The 25,560-nt window shown below is 38.0% G+C and overlaps 1 protein-coding gene across 1 annotated transcript in view; it reads right to left on the bottom strand.

Annotated features, from left to right (window-relative positions):
• The window catches only part of LOC127881166 (TELO2-interacting protein 1 homolog), an 86,034-nt gene that overhangs the window by 43,688 nt on the left and 16,786 nt on the right, over positions 1–25,560 (bottom strand). Inside the window, exons 8-13 of the mRNA XM_052428848.1 lie at positions 23,427–23,607; positions 15,143–15,354; positions 8,932–8,988; positions 4,668–4,799; positions 1,902–2,144; positions 1,196–1,268 (exon numbers count right to left, since the gene is read on the bottom strand). Of these exons, the coding sequence (XP_052284808.1) occupies positions 1,196–1,268; positions 1,902–2,144; positions 4,668–4,799; positions 8,932–8,988; positions 15,143–15,354; positions 23,427–23,607 (898 nt within the window). The remainder of the gene's footprint in view (positions 1–1,195; positions 1,269–1,901; positions 2,145–4,667; positions 4,800–8,931; positions 8,989–15,142; positions 15,355–23,426; positions 23,608–25,560) is intronic.

The raw sequence follows: 25,560 nt of genomic DNA, 5'->3' as shown, positions 1-25,560 counted from the left end.
GTTTTTTAGTGCATGTTTGACTGCAATTTGTATTATAAAGTGCTGCTTCAATGTCTTCTTACAATGAAGACAATATTTAGTTAATATTCATCCACATGCAAATTAACTTGCAATAATCAATAGATTCTTAAATACACCATTTGATCATAAGCTCTTTAAAAATATCTATTAATTTAATTCAGTATTTTTTTTTAATTAAATATCAGAAGGGGAAAACAAACAAATATTGACAAACATCCTTTAGCGTTCTTGTTGTGTTAATGATATATAAAATGGAGTTAAAATAATATATTTTATTTGTTTACCCAAAGACCTATAGAATCTATAGGTCTTTGCTTTACCTTTCGATATTTTGCACTTGACAACCTCAGTTCAATGCTATTTCATTTAACTGTACAGCGTAACAAAAATAATAAAGCAGAATATGCATATGAATCTGATAATACACAGATCCACTAACATATAAATCAAATCATGTTTGTCTCTTTCCATTTACGAACGATACTCATCTTATTATAATAAATGCTTTAACTTTGTGAGTAGACAATTTTCCAACACTCCGGTGAAACCGGTAGGGGACAAAAAGCACATTCGTTGAAGAGATGACAGACTTACAACCCAATTCTATATCCCTCTGCCTTGGGCGGGGGATAACAAGACATGTATGCACCAAAATAGCCAGTTGTCAAGTTCACATGCAAGTTCATATCTATATACCTTCATCACTCCAGCTGTCATACATTTTAAGTAGCACAGAAATATTAAGAAAGGGGCAAATCTGTACGCCTAGACATACAGGGTATGTTTATATATGGGCTGTGCTCTGTGAAATGGGGGTTAAATGCATGTGCGTAAAGTGTCGTCCCAGATTAGCCTTGCAGTCCGTACAGGCTAATCAGGGACAACACTTTCCGTCTTAATTAGATTTTTGCTAAGAAGAGACTTTCTTGAAACTAAAAATATCATTAAAGTGGAAATTGTCATCCCGGACTGCAAAGGCTAATCTGGGACGACATTTTACGCACAAGAATTAAACCTGCTTTTCACAGAGCACGGCCCATATATATTTCACAATCAGCACACGTGTAGCTTAAAGGTTCTATACCTAACGAAAGCTGTATATATATATATATATATATATATATATATATATATATTGCACAATGAACACAAGTGTATCTATCAGATTCTATACCTGACAACAGCTGACAGCTCATCTTTGCCATGCGTCTGCCAGCTGCGACCATTCTTTGAGTTGTTGGTGTATGCTGAAACAGTTTGATAACCCTTTCCCACTCAGAAACAAAGTAAAAATGACTATGTGCAAACAGCATAAACAGTCCAATCATGTTTAGTAAAGCCTATAAGCTATTGCGCCTAAATGCAATAATATTTCATGCCTCGGTGATCGCGCTTTTGTTTAAACGACGGGTTGGCGATTAAGCCTAAAACGACAATACTTCACGCCTCTGTGATTGTGCTTTTGTTTAGACAGTGGGTTGGCAATTAAGCCCCCATGTTGAGAAGCATCCGGATTAATGAGACATAATTACAGCTAAATGCACAAATTGGTGTCACGAAATCTACGTCCGGATCCGAAACATGAGATTCCGGACTTAAAGGGGCAAAATACTGCATAAAAATCCTTTCACTTTGACTTTTGTCCGGATCGCGAGATTTCCAGACGTTCCAAATTCAGATGAACGCGAGGTCACTGTACTTTATAAGTTGTAGCAGAAATAAAACAGACATAATTATAACTAGACCATTGATATTAGGATTTTCTCTATTTGGATTTTTTTCCATTTAGGATAAAGTCTGTCAAACAGACTGGTAGATACACCAGGAGGGAGAAGATATACACTGTCTGCATATACTGACTACCAACCAAGATCCTTTACCTGTCTCACCGGTTGTTCCCAACATGATCTCATTCATGATAAGTGTGGCCTGCAGTCTGAACAGGCTCGTCTCGTGGAACACGTCCAGGAAGTGGTCGAGGAGCACCTGCAGGTCTCCATAGTAACCGAGCAACTGACACACACCTCGAACCTTGTCGTAGATCCGCTCGTTATTGAAGTGTTTGAAGTGCCTGCGTGGACGGATGATACTGGTGGCCCCAGAGGAGGACACCGCACTGCTCCCTAAAGATAAGTCCAAGGAAACCTCTGCATCTGTATGGACAAAAGCCCTGTTGGGACAGCAGGCAAGCTGTATAGCAGTCTCACTCTAGGAAAATGGGGCATCATGCATGTCCGTAAAGTGTTGTCCCAGATTAGCCTGTGCAGTGTGAATAGGCTTATTATATTTACACCGAGACTTGGTTTAAGCTATCAAAACACATCCTTTAAAAGAGAAATATCCTACAGACAGAAAGTGTCTTCTCTAAATAGCCTGCGCAGACTTCAGAGGCTTATCTAGGACAACACTTTACACATATGCATTAAGGGCAGCTCATATCTTTATGAACACAAGTCTAGGTAAAGACCAGTTGAGACTTCAAGCACAGATTATATTTCCCTGATAAACAAAGGGTATGCCCCCTTCCCCACCCTAAAGAAACACTTCACTGAATGTCAAATGATTTATATTCCCCAAATTAAAAACATCAGCGAGTAATTTAACTGACTGAAATATGTTTTTAGTTAACAAGAAACACCATATCAATGAGCAACAATGAACAGGTGGAAAGCAATATAATGTGGGGTCATGAAATAAATTTACTGGAAATCAATTTACAAACATCCTTTGACAGCATTCAGAAACCACTTTTTAAGTAAATTTTCCCTAGTGTCTCTGCTAACCCTTTATCACTTAGAAACGTGTTTTTACACTTTTTCCTTAAAAAGTTTTATTTAACTAAAGACCTTTCATACTGGAATCCAGATTTTAAGGCTTCATCTCCGACCCTTACTGATGAGCAGCAAACAGCATACAACAACCCATGAAAAAGACAAAAAAATCTTGCCGGTCATGAGGTCCGATAACTTAAACAAGAGATGTGTTCGTCAGAAACACAATGCCCCCTACTGCGCCGCTTTTAAATAAAATGTCTATTTATCATTTGGCAGTTATATAAATCATCTCCCTTTAAAGCTTATTACTTCTCTTGGATTTTGTTTTTTGAACTTTGAAATTGAAGGATGACCTTGACCTTTCACCACTCAAAATGTGCAGCTTCATGAGATACACATGCATGCCAAATATCAAGTTGCTATCTTCAATATTGCAAAAATTATGGCCAATGTTAGAGTTTTCGGACGGACGCACATACTGACTGACGGACAGACTGACAGACACACGGACTGACGGACAGTTTAACTGCTATATGCCACCCTACTGGGGGTATAAAAATTTACCGGACCTCACCAGATTTTACCGGACCTTGTTCTTCTTAAACCTACCAATAGAAATTACCTTTAATATTGTTTATTTTTATTATTATGATGTTCACAACGTTTAACAATTCTAAATACAATAAAATATAAACTAAATTTAAAACCGTTCTATGAAAATATTAATTTAGCGCTTCCAATTGCTTTGAAAAGTTGGACGTTCTGACTTCCAAGCCTTACATTTTGGACGTCCCAGATAATGCAGTTGGAAGTCCCAATTTTATTTCAATGAATGTTTAGTAAACCCTACTGTATGTGTTGATCGCTGGATACATACATGTTCCAACACTATCGATGACCCTATAATCCAGTATAATTGCAATTTCAGTGTTCAAAACCAAAATATGACCAGTATTGAATTTGACGCTGATGTGTTTAATTTTTGGATGGGATAATTCCCATTGAACATGCCTAAATCAAGTGACGCCATGTGCGACCATCTAACACTGTTCATATTTGGTTATAACAACCAATCAATGAGCGACTTTAATTTATTATTTGTAAATGTACGTATATTTCAATGTGTCAATACTATCAATGAGATAGTATCAATGCATTAATGCCGATGTATTTTTTCATTTTAAAATACTACATGTACCGATTTGCACGTCTATATTTACTGTTGTTACGGCACATGTTTTTTTTTTGACATGCACACTTTCCATGTGTGGAACTTTACTGTCAGCAGCAATTTTGCACCCTTATTAAAACACGGGTTTTACATGGCATCATGTATAGTGAATGGTGCAGATGCGTAATACAAAGGGACTTAAATAATATTATCACGTGGCTGTAAACATTGTAATTCAGTTCTATTTATGGACATGATGAAATATACTTGTACCGAAATTAAATTGTTACCGCATACAATTTGTAACGGGTATTGTTTTCACAACTTACTCGTCATAAGTATTTAATTTCTAACCATTTGCGTTTAACTTCTCATAAGGAACAATTGTTGTCTAAGTAATTGTTTACGGTAAAAAGGTGTGATGATGATACCCGACACCGTCTTTCATGTACTGTTTAATTAGCTTGGATATTTCGTACATTTTAAAACTGTGATTCCTTGTAAATCAATCTGCGATAAACGCTAACTTCAAGCAAAGACCTATGTATTTTATAGGTCTCTGCTTCAAGACTGACGTCAATCAAAAATAATGATCAAGTTATTCGCAGGCTGTTCTGGTTTTATGCTTTTTGCACATAGCCATTTTCATGTTGCCCCAGAGTGGAGAAGGGTTAATAACATCACTCTAGTATGGCACCCACCATGTCCAGTGATACATGTGCGTTCCTCCACAATCTTCATGTCAGAGCACTCGAGCTCCAGGATCTGTAGCAAGGCCAGGGAGAGACGCTTGAGATGGGGCAGGGACAGCAGCATGCCCCGAACCTTCGTACCTGCAAAGAGAATTTCCGTGTGAATAAAACCGTAGCGATATTAAACCTTTACCACTTAGATACATATTTTTACGCATGTGTAGTCAATTAGAAAGTTACATTTAATTAAATATCTTTGTTACTTAATTCAAGTTTTAAAGGTTGCATTTCAAACCCTTAGATACCGATGAGCAGCAAACATCCATAAGTTTAAATAAGTTGTGTTCTGAGAAGACTGGGCATAATGCATGTGCGTTAAGTATTGTCCGCACAGGCTAATCAGGGACAACACTTTCAGCCTAATTGGATTTTTGCTAAGAAGAGACATCATTTAAACGAACAAGAGGGCCTGAAAGGCCCAACGTCGCTCACCTGAGATTCAAAGGAACTGACCTGTTCTGTGCAGCCCAGGATGTCATTAGAACAAAATGTTCTTACCAATTTTCATGACTAGTGAACACCCTGGCAGCCACCTTTTTCAACAGACGAGAACCATTTTCATACACATCCAAGATATCATTAAAACAAATATACTGACAAAGTATCATGAAGATTCATAAGTCCATATAAGGAAAAATGCCCCGCCCACTGGTGGCCATGTTTTTCAAGCAACTGGAACCATTTTCGAACTTGTCCAAAATATCATTGGGACAAATCTTCTGACAAAGTTTCATGATTAACGTACAATAAATACGGCTTCTAGAGTGTTAACAAGGTTTAACTATAGCTATATAAGGAAAAATGCCACGCCCACTTGGCAGCCATGTTTTTCCACCAACCGGAACCATTTTCGAACTCACCCAAGATATCATTGGGACAAATCATCTGACCAAGTTTCATGATGATCGGACAATAAATGTGGCCTCTAGAGTGTTAAAAAGGTTTTACGAAAGTATGATATACAGCCATATTAGGGAAAATGCCCGGCCCCCTGGTGGCAATGTTTTAAAAGCAACCAAAAACATTTTCGAACTCATCCAAGATATCATAAGGACAAATCTTCTGTCCAAATTTCATGATGATCGAAAAAATAAATATGGCCTCTAGAGTGTTAACAAGGTTTTACTATAGCCACATACAGAAAAATGCCCCGCCCCCTGGCGGCCATGTTTTTCAACCAACGTGCATCATTTTTTAACTTGTCCAAGATATTATTGGGATGAATCTTCTGACCAAGTTTCATGAAGATCGGACAATAAATGTGGACTCTATAGAGTGTTAACAAGACTTTTCTATAGCCATATATAGCCATATAAGGAAAAATGCCCCACCCCTTGGCAGCCATGTTTTTCAAGCAAACGTAACCATTTTTGAACTCATTCAAGATATCATTAATACCAATCTCCTGACCAAATTTCATGAAGATTGGACAATAAATGTGGCCTCTAGAGTGTTCACAAGGTTTTACTATAGCCATATATAGCCATATAAGGAAAAATGCCCCGACCCTTGGCTGCCATGTTTTTCAAGCAAACGTAACCATTTTCAAACTCATCCAAGATGTCATACAGACCAATCTTTCTGACCAAATTTCATGAAGATTGGACAATAAATGTGGCCTCTAGAGAGTTAACAAGGTTTTACTATAGCAATATAAGGAAAACTGCCCCGCCCCCTGGCGACCATGTTTTTTCACCATTCTGGACCATTTTCGAACTCGTCTGATATATCAATGAAACCAATGTTCTGACCAAGTTTCATGATGATTGGGCAAAAATTGTGACTTATAGAGTGTTAACAAGGTTTCCCTATAGCCATGTTTCAACGGACCGGAACCATTTTTAAACTCAACCAACATATCATTTAGACAAACATTTTGACAAAGTTACATGAAGATTGGGCATCAAATGTGACTTCTACAGTGTTCACAAGGTTTTTCTTTTTTTGACCTAGTGACCTAGTTTTTGACCCAGCATGACCCAGTTTCGAACTCAGTCGAGGTATCAATGAAACAAATGTTCTGACAAAATTTCATGAAGATCAGACAATAAATGTGGCCTCTAGAGTGTTCACAAGGCAAAATGTTGACGACGCACGACAGATGACGCACAACGGACAAAAGGCGATCACAAAAGCTCACCATGAGCATGTTGTGCTAAAAATGTCATAAAAGGGGAAAGTGTTGTTGCTGATTAGCCTGTGCAGACTGCACAGGGTAATCTGGGAGGACACTTTACGCACATGAATTGTGCTCAGAAGATAACACAAATAATAGCCCTTACCTAATAAGCCTAGGTAGCCAATCAGCAACACAAATAATAGTCCTTACCTAATAGGCCTAGGTAGCCAATCAGCAACACAAATAATAGTCCTTACCTAATAAGCCTAGGTAGCCAATCAGCAACACAAATAATAGTCCTTACCTAATAGGCCTAGGTAGCCAATCAGCAACACAAATAATAGTCCTTACCTAATAGGCCTAGGTAGCCAATCAGCAACACAAATAATAGTCCTTACCTAATAGGCCTAGGTAGCCAATCGGTGACACAAATAATAGTCCTTACCTAATAGGCCTAGGTAGCCAATCGGTGACACAAATAATAGTCCTTACCTAATAGGCCTAGGTAGCCAATCAGTGACACAAATAATAGTCCTTACCTAATAGGCCTAGGTAGCCAATCAGTGACACAAATAATAGTCCTTACCTAATAGGCCTAGGTAGCCAATCAGTGACACAAATAATAGTCCTTACCTAATAGGCCTAGGTAGCCAATCGGTGACACAAATAATAGTCCTTACCTAATAGGCCTAGGTAGCCAATCAGTGACACAAATAATAGTCCTTACCTAATAGGCCTCGGTAGCCAATCAGTGACACAAATAATAGTCCTTACCTAATAGGCTTAGGTAGCCAATCAGCAACACAAATAATAGTCCTTACCTAATAGGCCTAGGTAGCCAATCAGTGACACAAATAATAGTCCTTACCTAATAGGCCTAGGTAGCCAATCAGTGACACAAATAATAGTCCTTACCTAATAAGCCTAGGTAGCCAATCAGCAACACAAATAATAGTCCTTACCTAATAGGCCTAGGTAGCCAATCAGCAACACAAATAATAGTCCTTACCTAATAGGCCTAGGTAGCCAATCAGCAACACAAATAATAGTCCTTACCTAATAAGCCTAGGTAGCCAATCGGTGACACAAATAATAGTCCTTACCTAATAGGCTTAGGTAGCCAATCGGTGACACAAATAATAGTCCTTACCTAATAGGCCTAGGTAGCCAATCAGTGACACAAATAATAGTCCTTACCTAATAGGCCTAGGTAGCCAATCAGTGACACAAATAATAGTCCTTACCTAATAGGCCTAGGTAGCCAATCAGTGACACAAATAATAGTCCTTACCTAATAGGCCTAGGTAGCCAATCGGTGACACAAATAATAGTCCTTACCTAATAGGCCTAGGTAGCCAATCAGTGACACAAATAATAGTCCTTACCTAATAGGCCTCGGTAGCCAATCAGTGACACAAATAATAGTCCTTACCTAATAGGCTTAGGTAGCCAATCAGCAACACAAATAATAGTCCTTACCTAATAGGCCTAGGTAGCCAATCAGTGACACAAATAATAGTCCTAACCTAATAGGCCTAGGTAGCCAATCAGTGACACAAATAATAGTCCTTACCTAATAGGCCTAGGTAGCCAATCAGTGACACAAATAATAGTCCTTACCTAATAGGCCTAGGTAGCCAATCAGTGACACAAATAATAGTCCTTACCTAATAGGCCTAGGTAGCCAATCAGTGACACAAATAATAGTCCTTACCTAATAGGCCTCGGTAGCCAATCAGTGACACAAATAATAGTCCTTACCTAATAGGCCTAGGTAGCCAATCAGTGACACAAATAATAGTCCTTACCTAATAGGCCTAGGTAGCCAATCAGCAACACAAATAATAGTCCTTACCTAATAGGCCTAGGTAGCCAATCAGTGACACAAATAATAGTCCTTACCTAATAGGCCTAGGTAGCCAATCAACAACACAAATAATAGTCTTTACCTAATAAGCCTAGGTAGCCAATCAGCAACACACAAATAATAGTCCTTACCTAATAAGCCTAGGTAGCCAATCAGCAACACACAAATAATAGTCCTTACCTAATAGGCCTAGGTAGCCAATCAACAACACAAATAATAGTCCTTACCTAATAGGCCTAGGTAGCCAATCAGCAAATTGAGCAGTGACAGTTTGTCTTCTTCCTCTGAAAAAACAAGGATTCCACTCATTTGCATTTTATACAAAACTGATTGCGAATGCTGTTTCACAATAACTTTGTTTATGTCCTGTGCACAAAACAATTCTCAATTTTGTAGTGCGTACAGTAACAAAAATCCAAAATAATATTCGTCATAACACAACATGCACAGAAAAAAAGCCTTGACTAAATCTTATATTTGTGGAAAATCTGTTTTGCCTAAGCAGGGTTCTCAATAAGAGCCAGCCGCCGGCAAAATCGGCCGTTTGAAATCAGATTTTGGATGGTTGAAAATCGCTCAGATTCAGAAAATCGGCAATTGACTCTTTGAAAATTGCGTGTCTTGCTTTTTTGCTATTAAGCAAAGACGTCGCTTGAATATCTCCCTTAACGCCAATGTGTAATAACAACAACAACAATGAAAAGGCACAAATTGGAATCGGTCAAAAAAGCCGTGTGTAGAAATACCGAAATACCCGTAATTACAAAATCCATAGAAACTCCTCGAATACTAATGTTTATATTTTTAGTTTTTCACTACCAAACTTGGATAAAAACAATGTTTCATCAGTGAAAACAGTGTATTTTGCAATATTCTATTTTTATATCCGCAGTATTTTGATAAATAATTAATATTAATGGGGTTTCGAGGGATTTTGGTTATTACGGGGATTTTGGTATTTCTGCACACCCGTTAAAAAGCAGTAAAATATTTTGACTTCTTTTCATCACATGGTGAGTTTTTGTTCCTGATTGCTTGCGTTTTTTGTGTTAATGCAATGTTTTTGTTCTTGTGAAAGTTTGTTTGAATTCAGTTACGTTTCAAACAAGAAGTGTCACTCAAAATGCGCATGGTAGACGAACGATCAGGCCTTTTCTCCCCATTCCTGTAGGGCCCATTCCCAATCCAAAATCCTTATCGGAATAAAATGTCCCAATCGCAACCTTGTGCAAAAAAATCTGTCAAAATCGTACAAATTGACTCTAAAAATCGAGTGCAATTACGTATCCGAAAGTCATATTTATCCGCATTATGATACACTTTATTTAAAAAAACAACGTATTTGTAATGAATTAGGGCAAACCTTTGTTGGAAACTTACTAGAAAATCAGAATTTTATTGAAGAAACTGATAAGGTCTCAGTCTGTCATCAAAGATATACTATTAGATGCTGAACTAAGTGGCTGTGAATCTGATGACAGTAATGGTGAGTGGGATGATTAGTAAATGTCCAGAAATATGAGTTAAAATGTTACAAAAGTAATAAAGAACTGTTTTCATTTATCTTTTGTTAGTTAAAAAAGCTAAAATTCATCAAATGCACAAAAAATGCTCTACTTTAACAGGGTTCTCAATAAGAGCTGGCTGCCGGCCAAATCAGCCGTTTGAAATCAGATTTTGGCCGATAGAAATTCGCTCAGATTTGGAAAATCGGCAAATGAGTCTTTTCTGTAATTTGGTTACTATTTGCTGTTTAGAAAAGACGTCGATTCATTATCTCCCTTAACGCATTACAACAAAAACAATGAAAAGGCGCATATTGGAATCGGTCAAAAAGCAGTAAAATATTTTGACGTTCTGTTCATCACTAATGAGTTAAAATTTTACAAAAGTAATAAATAGCTTTTTCCATTTATCTTTTTTAAGTTAAACAAGAGGGCAATGATGGCCCTGAATCGCTCACCTGACTAACCAAATACAATCCCAACCCAGTTTTCATCAAGATAAACATTCTGACCAAATTTCATAAAGATTTGATGAAAACTGTGACCTCTATTGTCTACACAAGGTTTTTCTAATATTTGACCTATTGACCTAGCTTTTGACCCCAGGTGACCCAAATACAATCCCAACCCAGATTTCATCATGACAAACATTCTGACCAAATTTCATGAAGATTGGATGAAAACGGTGACCTCTATTGTCTACACAAGGTTTTTCTATTTTTTTACCTAGTGTCCTAGTTTTTTACCCCAGATAACCCAAATACAATCCCAACCCAGATTTCATCAAGATAAACATTCTGACCAAATTTCATAAAGATTGGATGAAAATTGTGACCTCTACTGCCTACACAAACAAATGTTTGATGGTTTTTCTATGACAGTTTAGCCAAAGCGGAACAAACGTATTTCGCGATCTGCGGCGGCAAGGCGAAACGAGTCGATGCCGCGTCAGTCGTTGAAGCCGCGTCAGTATGCGGCGGCAAGTCGCATTTCGCAGCGAAACTTCGCATCTGTCCGCAAAGGCATGCCGCTATCCGCGACATGATGCCGAGTCGATGCGCATCATGAAATAAAAAATCTTTTTAAAATTATTAGTTACATGTAGTTAACCAATTTTGAAAGAACAATTATAATAATAATTAAAATCATAATAAATTTATTGTGCGCGGATTGTATAAGCATATACATGTAAGCATAGTTAATGTGTCTGGCCAATTAAGTTTGTGTCCCGCCCGTAGCATATGTATTTCACACATAAACAAGGTCACGTAATTATGTTTTCGCACATACAAGTGGTCAAGGCTCCAGCATATGGTGGATTTATAAATAAATTGCATGTTGATTCTGCTATTATATTTTGCTGAGAAAATAAGCAGTTTGAAGCCACATCAATAGTCAAGACGGTGACGACCTATTTGTATTTTTGTTAATTATCAGCTTATTATAACTATTGTTTGAATATGCGTATATAAACACGTTTTATTTTGTTCATATTATATAGTTAATATCGCTACTAATTACCCGATACTCCCGTATATTCCAGTTTTAAAGCTAATGCTGGTAAATATTTACGATACACAAACATTCTCGATATTTCCTTAAGTATCAAATACATTTTGGCATTTGTTACTATATATAGAGATGATGAAATAACATCTAATCGGGGCGTTTTTTTTCTCCACTGAACACGCTATTTACGCCTGACGTGATGTTCATGTATTTATACAACACAAAATACACCCAAACTTTCCGAACGACGTTCTACATGTCTGCATAATTTTTGCGCGCTTTTTATGAAACAAAGGATATTTTAGCACTGTTTATTTGACGCTAGAATTTGCCAAAGGACGCGTTAGCATTAAAATTCGGAAGTGTGTTTCGGATTACAAATTTAATAATGATAATCCAACGAAACATAAACAGTTGCGCGTAATTAATTCTATGCTACACATACATGTATGTACATGTAGGTGGATATCTTTTCACTCGATCCGCCGCGTACGTATGCGGTGGATTTACTCCGCGAAAGTACGCGAGGTTAATACAGACTCGGCGTCGTTGCGCGGATCGATGCCGAGTGCTACGGCGATACGCCCAGTGAACACACGATTCGGCCGCCGCGGACTAATAATCTGGCCGTGGCGTAGCCGCGGATTATGTTTGTGCCGCTTTGGCTGTACTGTATTTGACCTAGTGACCTAGTTTTTGACCTCAGATGACCCAAATACAATCCCAACGCAGATTTCATCAAGATAAACATTCTGACCAAATTTCATAAACATTGGATGAAAGCTGTGACCTCTACTGCCTACACAAACAAATTGTTGATGATTTTTCAATTATTTGACCTAGTGACCTAGTTTTTGACCTCAGATGACCCAAATACAATCCCAACGCAGAATTCATCACGATAAACATTCTGACAAAATTACATTAAGATTGGATGAAAACTGCGACCTCTATTGTCTACACAAGGTTTTTCTATTATTTGACCTATTTTTTAGACCTAGTGACCTAGTTTTTGACCCCAGATGACCCAAATACATTCCCAAACCAGATTTCACCATGATAAACATTCTGACCAAATTTCATAAAGATTGGATGAAAACTGCGACCTCTATTGTCCACACAAGGTTTTTATCTTATTTGACCTAGTTTTTGACCTAGTGACCTAGTTTTTGACCCCAGATGACCCAAATACAATCCCAACCCAGATTTCATCAAGATAAACATTCTGACCAAATTTCATAAACATTGGATGAAAACTGTGACCTCTACTGCCTACACAAACAAATTGTTGATGATTTTTCAATTATTTGACCCAGTGACCTAGTTTTTGACCCCAGATGACCCAAATACAATCCCAACCCAGATTTTATCAAAATAAACATTCTGACCAAATTTCATAAAGATTGGATGAAAACTGTGACCTCTACTGTCTAAATAAAAAAGCTAAAATTTATAAAATGCACACAAAAAAATGCTCAATTTATGTGCCTGGTTGACCACTAAAATAGCCATAAAATGGCCCAAAATGCAGGAAATCAAGTGCTCAATTTTAAAATTTTCAGGGGGAGCATACCCCACGGACCCCCTAGTAGGCCTCTTGGTTTCACGTTTGGGCCTGTTGGCTCAAAAGTTATTGAGAACCCTGCTTAAATTTGCCCAAGATGCAGGAAATCAAGTGCTCAATTTTAAAATTTTCCGAGGGAGCATACCCGTACCCCCCTAGAAGGCCTGTTGTTATCACATTTTGGCCTGTTGGCTCAAAAGTTATTGAGAACCCTGCTAAGGATGAAAAATACATTTCATATATTGATGTCACATGGTGGTGACAATTTTGGAAAAGGTGGCATTGTATCAAATGACAGGTAGATATACTCAAGTTTTTGAGGACTATAAATCTTATATAGAGAATAACAGGTTTCTGCCTGATAGTTTTGTAATATATCTGGCGAGGCTTAAAATAAAATTAATGGCAAGGCTTGCCAAGCCAATATTTAATTTGTGCCCAGCCTGATATATTTCAAACGATCAGGCCTAAATCTGTTTTTCTGTTTATCATACCTCTACGTCCTCCATTTTATAAGAGATTGTGAAAAATAATCACTACGATGCTTATTTTTTGTGGGAATAAATATGATTTTTGACATTGTGGTGTGGTGTGTTGATAATGACGTCAGTAGTACTTCAAAAGCTTGGGCTTAATAAATGTAAAATATGTTTTTGGCTGTTTATGTTGATTTATGTGCTTTAAAATACATAACATCTTGGTATCAAATTGTTTGTCCTGTTGTTTTATTGTTAATTTCCGATAAATATGAACTACTTGCAACTATTGACTGATATAACAACTTCCTATTGATCTGATATAAGAATTATTCTAGGCAGCATTATATCAGGCAGATATCAATTCAGCGGTATGATATATAGAGAATAATAGGTTGGTGACGTGTATGGAGAATGGTTATCTGGCAAGTCGGGTCGGCGAACCCAATAAGATCCTCCGACGAGCCAGATAACCATTCTCCATCCACGTCACCAACCTATTATTCTATTTATCCTGTCACATTTACAACATTCATTGAAATGTTTCTAAAATATCTAGTTTTCGATTATTTTGTGTTTAAATATTTAATATGGGAAAAAAAACACTCGAACAAAAACATTGTGACGTCACGTCATGCAAAACGCTTAGGCTAGCTTTCATCTTGTTAAACAACACAGAAATCGAGTCAATCGTTATTAATTCAATACACAAAGACTAAATTATGCTGTTAAAACAATAATATTTAAACAAACAGTACTTGACATTTATTTTGTATTTTTTAAATTGAAATAAAGTATATTTTATTTAAAGGAAATAGTACAGGCATGCGCATGCGCGGACAGCAACTGACGGATATTCGAGGTCACGTGGTCATCTAGCCTAATATCTTTTGGGATATAAGGTTACCTGGTTATTGGGCTGATTTAAAGGCATGTGACAGGATACGAATTTAAATTTACTGGCTACTTAACTACAAGTACTAAACCTGATATAATAACTCACCACAAGGACCAATATATTGGTTAAACAACAATCTGGATCTGGTGTGATTGTACTGGGTTTAATTGAATGCTGACATTCTTTCAAAGAGACTGCTGTCCCATACCTATATTTCTCTCTTTATTACACATAAGCCTCCCTCAGGGAAAACAGGGCAGTCTGCGCAGGCTAATCAAAAAAGAAAGTTTCCCATTTTATGGCAATTTTAATATAAAAGGCATTCTCTTCTTAGCAAAAATCCAGTCAAAGTGTTAAGTACCATCCTGCATCCAGCACAGGTTACTCTGAGAGGACACATTCCGCACATGAATTAAGCCCTGTTTTCCCAGACTGCAGTTACTCTATTTCTATCTTTATTACACATGAAAACAGCTAGGGCCTTACCAGCAGTCTGTATCTGCCTGGGAAGAGAGGTGGTGAGTTTGAGCATGTTGTCCTCCAGTAGCTCCGTTAGCCTGTGCTGCTGGTCTGTGACCGACTGGCTGGTGGAGAAGAGCTCTAGCGCGTGCCTGCTGCCCTCGGCAACTTTGGAATAGTCGTCACTGATCAGGGACACCAGGATCTCCAGGAAGTGGGGCACACATGCCTTCATGGAACTGGAGAGAGACGAGGGGTCAATTTTGTTTTTACCTATTTTTGAAAGCTTTATTGAAGCAAAAGTGTAAGGCTATATTAAAGCCCTCTTTATATTCCCGGGTAAAACCAGCAATTCATGTCTATTGGGGAGAGCTAAAGAACGCTCCCACAGTGGGGATCAAACCTCTTGACCTCTGGAGAGGTCAGTGATTAACTTATGTAACTTTTTGGTGGTACTGTAAATGCCAAACTACTGTATCAAATAGGGGCCAAGTACTTATGTATTGTATTGTATCAGAATTCTGAGCTTTACAGCTGTTTAAGCATGTCACGTAATCGCTTATTGTTCGTGGCGAACACATAGTAACAAACAAAGTTCACGTCATGCGCGTATTGCCATAATGACGTGACTCGCATTAACTACATTTTGCTACATGTATGCGAATAGGGCAAGTCCGTCCCTTTCTATTAATGTCAATTTATCAATATAACAACGTGTAATGAAATACTCAACAACAAAGCCATATGTGAATTCCAGTCCAATTTAATATCTAATAAAGTTCATATTCTAAAATATATAAGTACAGTCTGGCAACTACATGATTGGATCTATCTCGATCTATTCACCTCAAAATCTAAGTGCAGAGTCCTCTTTTCTGACAAAACATCTACATTCTGTTTACAGGTTAATTTGCATAAAACTCAATTATAACTTTGATTGGTCATTAGTGTCCGTTTCTTCACGTGCTTATTGTTGATTGGTTGAATTGCTAAATGTACTGGAGAAACCAATTTATTCATGTATTTACCACTTGTCAAATAATCCCACTAGACAACTAGTTTGATTATTTGTGGTGATATAAAGTTTTAATGTATTCTTATAGTTGAATAAGATTACGTCTCCCGGTGCAATACTTTGTATGACTGATGCAACTTTGTATGATTGATGCAAATAAGGCATTACTATAACCCTTTCATCTGGCATAATTCAATGACTATGTGAGGTAATATAAGTCCTATGTCAATATCGTTGACCATTTCGTCAATTGAATGCCATGTTAAATACACAGTCTCTTTCTTTGACCTTTCAATTTGTTGACTTAGTCTACTCTACAATGAATGCAAGGATATTTCATGTTTCTACTTGCTAGTAATAAACCTTCAAATATTTTGAACCAGTTTCTACTTGCTAGAGATAAATCTTCAAATTTTCGGAACACTTATTATTATGATATAAGATGTATCATTAATTATAACAGTTATTTTATTTATAAATATTTAAGTAAATAAACTTTTAACATTTTCTTACATTATTAAAACATCTATTTAATTTCTGAAATACAATTATGATAACTAATTTTTTTTTTAATTCCTATCACATTATTAATATTATCTGTAATTAAACTTCTATCATATTGTTATATTCAGGGATCATATTTTTTTAGGTTTTGTCGGTCCTAGACTGATTGGGGTCATGAAAGACCGATTAAAAATCCCAAACATTCGGTCCGATTCTGTTTGCTAAAATTCCCATGTCATGAAATCGATTACACAGTGAACATGCTAACACACCCTAATTACATACTTATCTCGATTAGGTGTGATAAACCATTTGCTGCAGTCTCTAAACCGGTCTGGACCAGTTTATTGCATGTCAGCCGACTAGTATCAGAGTATGCCCAAGCAGCGAAGATTCGCGCGGTTGTGTATTAGTCATGCGTGAATAACCCCGTGTCAATATCAATCAATAATTTCACTAGCTAATATCTTGCACACTAATCGGTCTGTAATGTGTACTCGTCCACGATAAAATCGTTGACAGTTACTTCGGAGATGAAAACCTCGATGTTATCCTCGTGGAAATTGTGCATTTCATGCATGATACAGTAAACTTTCATATAAACAAAGAAGAAAATCGGATATTCTGCAATAATTATACACTGAAAGCATGCGCTGTAACTAAACAAAACATGCCGATACATTTTCCACCAGCGTAATAATCCGGCAATAAATGAATGAAAGTGGCGGATCTGATCGACAGAAAAGCCGAAATTTATTTTTATGGGCGGAACGTCACATAAAATAGTACGCAAGAAAAATATTAAACATTGTATAAATTTTTTGTAAAAATCGTGTTAGAATCGAAATAATTTGTGTACTTTATTGTTTGTTGTTGAATACCCCACGACCGGAAGTTAAGATGCGTGGTTTCAAATCACTCGTGCTTCGCACTCGTGATTTAATCCCTACGCATCTTAACTATCGGCCGTGGGTTAATCGACAATTAACTATAACGTACACCAACCTAAGCACAGACATTTATTTGGTTCAGTGCATGTTTGTAAGCTATTATCGAGTCGAAAACGATTTAAAACATCGGTATAGACTTACACACGTTACACAGATTTATTATATTGACAACGATGAAAAAAGTCAGAAACAAGGGACACAATTGTCACAAAACCAGGTTTTCATTGTGAAAAAAAAATCTGATAAAGGGAGAAAACTCAAACTGAACTTTTGAAATGAACAAACAAAATTAACCCCCTTTGTAAGTTTGTTTTTAAAAAAAATCTATTTTTAGTCGTGGCGACCTTGACATTGGAGATATTGACGTGATTCTTTTGTGCGACACACCGTCCCATGACGGTGAACAAATGTGCCAAATGATTTTAAAATCTCACAATGAATGACATAGTTATGGCCAGGACAAGCTCATTTATGGCCATTTTTGACCTTTGAACTCAAAGTGTGACCTTGACCTTGGAGATATCGACGTAATTATTTCGCGCGACACACCGTCCAATGATGGTGAACAAATGTGCCAAATGATTTTAAAATCTGACAATGAACGACATAGTTATGGCCCGGACAAGCTTGTTCCGCCCGCCCGCCAGCCCGCCCGCCCGCATTCGCCAATCTAATAACCAGTTTTTTCCTTCGGAAAACCTGGTTAAAAATAGCAGACGAAACAACAATTAAATGGCAAATGATAAAACCCATTGAGAAAATTCGTATGTTCCGTTTTAAAAAAAGTGCCTAAGGTAATTAAACTTATACATTGATTATACCACCTTCATGAAGGCAAAATCAATAGTATATATTTTAACGTAATTTGTCATGATTTCGGATGAAAATTTTCGGACACTTTTTCCCCATATTAATCCAGACCGATTGATGTTGCAGGAAAATATGATCCCTGGTTATATTATACAACATAATATTTATGTTATATGAATAAACAATAACGGGGCTGTTACGTTACAAACACAAAGTATTGTCCCAGATTAGCTTGTGCAGACTGCACAGGCTTATTTAGGATGAAACTTTACGACTCAAGAGCTGAGCCATTGTTTGCTGCCCTCTGCGACCTTGGGGTACTCATTACTGATTAGGGAAACCAGGATCTCCAGGAAGTTGGGCACACAAGCCTCCATGGAACTAGAGAGAGGCATGGGGAGGAAGGTTCAGTTTAAATTAAAACTATTTATCTTAAGCTCAAATGTATCAAAAGCCTCAGACTTATTGATAGACTCGCTTGTCCATTTCCTAGGTAGAACCAGTAATTGATGTCTGATGGGGTGATTTATAGAATGCTACAATAGTGATGATTGAATCTTTACCTCTAGAGGGGTTAGTGGTAAAGTACTGAACCTTTGAGGAGGTCCATGCCAAACTACTGTATCAAATAGGGGCTTAGTCCTCAACAAATGCATTGTAACAGGGTTCAGTGTCTAACAACTGTTTAGGCGTAAAGTTTCAATCCCTGAATAGCCAATGCGGATGGGGACAACACTTTAACCCTTTCCCACTTACAAGCAAAGTGAAAATAGCTATGTGCAAACAGAATAAAAACCAGAACAGTCTGCCATCAACTCGCAGTCTGTTCAGGTTTTATGCTGTTTGCTGCTCATCAGTATCTAAGATTTGGAGATGAAGTCTTAAAAACTTAAATCTAGTAAGAAAGGTCTTAAATTAAAAATGTCTTTCTAAGGGACTATAAATGCTTGAAAATATGTATCTAAGTGGTAAAGGGTTAACCACATGCATCAAGACCATTTACCCACAACGCGATTCAAGAGCTAAGCCCTTTCCTGCTGCTCTGGGCAACCTTGAGGTACTTGTCACTTATCCAGGAGACAAGGATCTCCAGGAACTTTAACAGTTAACCCATTTATGCCTAGCGTCTAGAAAAATAGCCTTGGCAAACAGCGTATACCCAGATGAGACGCTGCATGATGTGGCGTCTCATCTGGGTCTGTGCTGTTTGCTTTAAGAATTTCTGTAGGAAATATTTTAAATATAGAAATAAATATACTAGACATCCCTAATTTTGGAAATAAATTGATCCAATTTAGAAGGGTGGGAGAGTCCACTAAGCATAAATGGGTTAAGGGTTCTGGTGAATCCCAAACTATGGTATCTAACTGAGTGTGTAACCTTTGACCACTTAAACACATATTTTAACCCATTTGTAGTCCTTTACAAAGTAATGATAAATGTTGTTGTTGTATCTTCTAAGGGTTTAGTTCGTAACTACAGTATCTGATTTGGTTTAAGTGCTAAACTAGTGTAATTAATGGGGCTAAGTTGTTAAATAATGTATCTCTTTGGGTTTATTTGCTATACTACTGTATCTAATTGGGGTTAAGAGCTTCACAAATTATCTATTTAAGGTAAGGTTAAGTACTTAACTCCTGTTTCTTATTGGGGTTAAATATTTTATTTTATTGGGATTAACTGATGAACTACCGCATCGAATTGCGTTGAAGGGCAAAAGTACTATATCTAACTAGGGTAAGGGGATAAAAGCTTTATTTCTATTTCTAATTGGTTTCAAGTGATTAAGAATTCCACAGATTAGTACATTCAGGGTGTTTGGTTTTAGTAATCAACAGTGCCAGCTTTTGTAAATTGGAGCAAACAGAGCTTAACCCTTTCCCCCATAAAAAGCAAAAAGAAAATGGCTTTTTTGCAACCAGCATAAAACCAGAACAGCCTGCGAGTTACTCGCAGTCTGTTCAGGTTTTACGCTGTTTGCTGCTCATCAGTATATTAGTTGTGCAAATGAAGCCTTTAAAACTTAAAATTTAGTAATTAAGGTATTTAATTGAATGCAACTTTCTAAAGGACTACAAATGTATCAAAATACATATCTAAGTGGTAAATGCGCGTGCGCAAAGAAACGTTCTAGATAAACCTGCGCAGGCTGCTCAGGCTAATCAGAGAAAACTCTTTCCATTCTTATTGTACTTTTGTTTTAAGGAAATCTCCTCTTAAGAAAAATCCTTTCAAGGCAAAACTGTTGTCCCAGATAACCTAACACACAACACTTCAAGCAGATGCATTAAGCCCTGTTTTTCCAGAGTGAGGCTTATCAGTAGCAAATTGCAACTAAGGCCATCAACAGTAGACAAACCCTGCAGTCTGTGTACCTACAAGAGTGAGGCACCAACAGTAGACAAATCCTGCAGTCTGTGTACCTACAAGAGTGAGGCATCAACAGTAGACAAACCCTGCAGTCTGTGTACCTACAAGAGTGAGGCACCAACAGTAGACAAACCCTGCAGTCTGTGTACCTACAAGAGTGAGGCACCAACAGTAGACAAACCCTGCAGTCTGTGTACCTACAAGAGTGAGGCACCAACAGTAGACAAACCCTGCAGTCTGTGTACCTACAAGAGTGAGGCACCAACAGTAGACAAATCCTGCAGTCTGTGTACCTACAAGAGTGAGGCACCAACAGTAGACAAACCCTGCAGTCTGTGTACCTACAAGAGTGAGGCACCAACAGTGGACAAACCCTGCAGTCTGTGTACCTACAAGAGTGAGGCACCAACAGTAGACAAACCCTGCAGTCTGTGTACTTACAAGAGTGAGGCACCAACAGTAGACAAATCTTGCAGTCTGTGTACCTACAAGAGTGAGGCACCAACAGTAGACAAACCCTGCAGTTTGTGTACCTACAAGAGTGAGGCACCAACAGTAGACAAACCCTGCAGTCTGTGTACCTACAAGAGTGAGGCACCAACAGTAGACAAACCCTGCAGTCTGTGTACCTACAAGAGTGAGGCACCAACAGTAGACAAATCCTGCAGTCTGTGTACCTACAAGAGTGAGGCACCAACAGTAGACAAACCCTGCAGTCTGTGTACCTACAAGAGTGAGGCACCAACAGTAGACAAACCCTGCAGTCTGTGTACCTACAAGAGTGAGGCACCAACAGTAGACAAACCCTGCAGTCTGTGTACCTACAAGAGTGAGGCACCAACAGTAGACAAACCCTGCAGTCTGTGTATCTACAAGAGTGAGGCACCAACAGTAGACAAACCCTGCAGTCTGTGTACCTACAAGAGTGAGGCACCAACAGTAGACAAATACTGCAGTCTGTGTACCTACAAGAGTGAGGCACCAACAGTAGACAAACCCTGCAGTCTGTGTACCTACAAGAGTGGGGCACCAACAGTAGACAAACCCTGCAGTCTGTGTACCTACAAGAGTGAGGCACCAACAGTAGACAAATACTGCAGTCTGTGTACCTACAAGAGTGAGGCACCAACAGTAGACAAATACTGCAGTCTGTGTACCTACAAGAGTGAGGCACCAACAGTAGACAAACACTGCAGTCTGTGTACCTACAAGAGTGAGGCACCAACAGTAGACAAACCCTGCAGTCTGTGTACCTACAAGAGTGAGGCACCAACAGTAGACAAATCCTGCAGTCTGTGTACCTACAAGAGTGAGGCACCAACAGTAGACAAACCCTGCAGTCTGTGTACCTACAAGAGTGAGGCACCAACAGTAGACAAACCCTGCAGTCTGTATACCTACAAGAGTGAGGCACCAACAGTAGACAAACCCTGTAGTCTGTGTACCTACAAGAGTGAGGCACAAACAGTAGACAAACCCTGCAGTCTGTGTACCTACAAGAGTGAGGCACAAACAGTAGACAAACCCTGCAGTCTGTGTACCTACAAGAGTGAGGCACCAACAGTAGACAAACCCTGCAGCCTGTGTACCTACAAGAGTGAGGCACCAACAGTAGACAAACCCTGCAGTCTGTGTACCTACAAGAGAGAGGCACCAACAGTAGACAAATCCTGCAGTCTGTGTACCTACAAGAGTGAGGCACCAACAGTAGACAAACCCTGCAGTCTGTGTACCTACAAGAGTGAGGTCTAACAGTAGACAAACCCTGCAGTCTGTGTACCTACAAGAGTGAGGCACCAACAGTAGACAACCCCTGCAGTCTGTGAACCTACAAGAGTGAGGCATCAACAGTACACAAACCCTGCAGTCTGTGTACCTACTAGAGAGAGGCACCAACAGTAGACAAACCCTGCAGTCTGTGTACCTACAAGAGTGAGGCACCAACAGTAGACAAACCCTGCATTCTGTGTACCTACAAGAGTGAGGCACCAACAGTAGACAAATCCTGCAGTCTGTGTACCTACAAGAGTGAGGCACCAACAGTAGACAAACCCTGCAGTCTGTGTACCTACAAGAGTGAGGCACCAACAGTAGAAACCCATTGTCATGTGTACATACCTGTTAGTTTAAACCTATTTACTTTAGCTTGATTGCATAGAAAGTCTAAGGCTTATTTCAAACTCTCTCAAGTCCATTGCCTGGGACTAAACCAGTACTTTGCCTTGAGTCCATTGCCTGGGACTAAACCAGTACTTTGCCTTGAGTCCATTGCCTGGGACTAAACCAGTACTTTGCCTTGAGTCCATTGCCTGGGACTACACCAGTACTGTGCCTTGAGTCCATTGCCTGGGACTAAACCAGTACTTTGCCTTGAGTCCATTGCCTGGGACTACACCAGTACTGTGCCTTGAGTCCATTGCCTGGGACTAAACCAGTACTTTGCCTTGAGTCCATTGCCTGGGACTACACCAGTACTGTGCCTTGAGTCCATTGCCTGGGACTACACCAGTACTGTGCCTTGAGTCCATTGCCTGGGACTAAACCAGTACTGTGCGTCTATGGGAGAAATCTAAAGAAAGCTCCCACAGTGGGGATCAGACCCATGACCTCCCAATCACTAGGCGGACACCATATGCACTACATCACTGTGTCCTCTACCTACCTGTTACAGTGCAGCAGCAGGTGTTCAGCACACTCCACAAGGCCCAGCCGCACACGCCAGTTACAGTGACTCCTCACGTTGGTCACCTGCTTCACCAGGATGCACAGATTGTCACTGGTCGAGGCCAGCCAGCCGTTGTCACGGGTTACCACCAGCCCAGCCAGGCGCTCATCTAGTTGCTCTGTACGCCGGGTAAGTCAAGAAATAAATTATGAAAGTAATTTACAGTGAATTATTCACGGTTTTCATATTTCTATAAATTTTACTTTCATTTCCTTAATCAACCAAGACGTTCATTTAGATGCTCTGGATGTGGGAAAGTTATCCAATCGATGAGAAGTGTCATGCAAATAAAGGTATAATGCCATTCATGCAGTTTGAGCAGTCTGGTCTAGAGCTATATTGTCCCCTATTGAGACCAAGACAGTTTAGCTCCTGGCAAGTTTGTGCATATAGAATAAGACCCATTTTTGCATGAGTAGCTCAGAATAATGTAACCATTTTTTAGTGATTTACTAACAGATTATGTATTTCTATACATGTCCCTATTATTGACATCCACACAAAGGCTTATGCATGTATAGCTTTTGGCAGTACTGTTAAAAGTTGAATACATGTATTTGCACTATTTATAAGTAAGATGCTATTTATACCAATCTGTTAAAGGGATCGTCAACTGTGATTGACGAAAAAAGAAAAGTTCTCAAATACTGTATTTTTTTATAATTATAAGTTTAAATTGATTAAAATATCACGACTGGTGTATTACACTACTTAAAAAAAGTTGTTAAGAATTCATATTTTCAGTATATTAGGTAATAAATTTTACTGGGTACAGGTACCAGGTAAATACCAGTTAAAGGGACTGTCAACCACGACAAGAAAGAAAAGTTGTAATATACCAGATTCTTTTACATTTATTAGTTTATATTGATTCAAATATCACGACTTGTATATTACATTACTTGAAAAAAGTTGTCAAGTTTTCATATTTTCAGTATATTTGGTAAGAAATTTTACTGGGTATGTCTACCAGGTAACTACAAGTTCACTATAAATAACGCCAGTAGATTGATCATCATCGTCACGTGGTAAACCCAGGAATGCAATTTGTGCATGCGTAGTAAATTGTATATATTTTATATATAAAATGATCAATCTACTTGCGTTATTTATAGTGTGTATCTCGTTATGTCACCTATTTTCGCGATACACTTCCGATTTCACATCGCAAAATTTTATCATCCAATATACTGAAAATATGAACTTTTTTTCAAGTAATGTAATACACTAGTCGTGATATTTTAATCAAGATAAACTAACAATTGTAAAAAAATATGGTATTTTAGAACTTTTCTTGTCTCGTCATTCGTGGTTGACAGTCCCTTTATCTATAAATAAGGCAAGTAGATTGATCATTATCGTCATGTGGTAAACCCAGAAATTCCAATTGTGCATGCATAGTGAATTGTAAAAATAATATATATAAAATGATCAATCTACTTGCGTTTTTTATAGTGTGCATATTGTTTGTCCCCTATTTTCGCAATGTACTTACGATTTCACATCGCAAAATTTAATTACCAAATATACTGAAAATATGAACTTTTTTCAAGTGATGTAATATACCAGTCATGTTATTTTAATCAATATAAACTATAAATTGTAAAAAAATACAGTATTTTAGAACTTTTCTTTTTTCGTCAATCGCGGTTGACATTCCCTTTAATTCTTAACATATGGTCCAATGGCAATATTCATTTTCATTCAAGATCATTTTGTGATTTTTAATTCAAGTTGAACACAGGCCAAAATTGTCATAAATATTTCTAATACTTTGTGAAATGTGCATTACTAGTGCTGCAACAATACGCCAAAAACCGTATTGCAATATATTGTCAGTTCAAAAACCCGTATTGCAATATATCCCAATATATTGCTAACTTGTACAGGAATTATAGCTCGCCAGCTAATCACCAAAACCAACTTAATTACATGAACTTAAACTTTGTATCGTTTGTTAAGGTTCTAGTTATATCCTATTGGCAATTCTAGCCTTTTTCACAAAATGCTTTATAAACACAATTAACTCTTTTTGTTTGGCTTTACAAAGCATTTTGTTATGAAAGATTAG

The sequence above is a fragment of the Dreissena polymorpha genome, chromosome 5 (genome assembly GCF_020536995.1).
Source record: "Dreissena polymorpha isolate Duluth1 chromosome 5, UMN_Dpol_1.0, whole genome shotgun sequence".
Taxonomy (NCBI): domain Eukaryota; kingdom Metazoa; phylum Mollusca; class Bivalvia; order Myida; family Dreissenidae; genus Dreissena; species Dreissena polymorpha.
The sequence above is the reverse complement of the archived record's forward strand: the minus strand, read 5'-3'. Positions and strand labels throughout refer to the sequence as shown.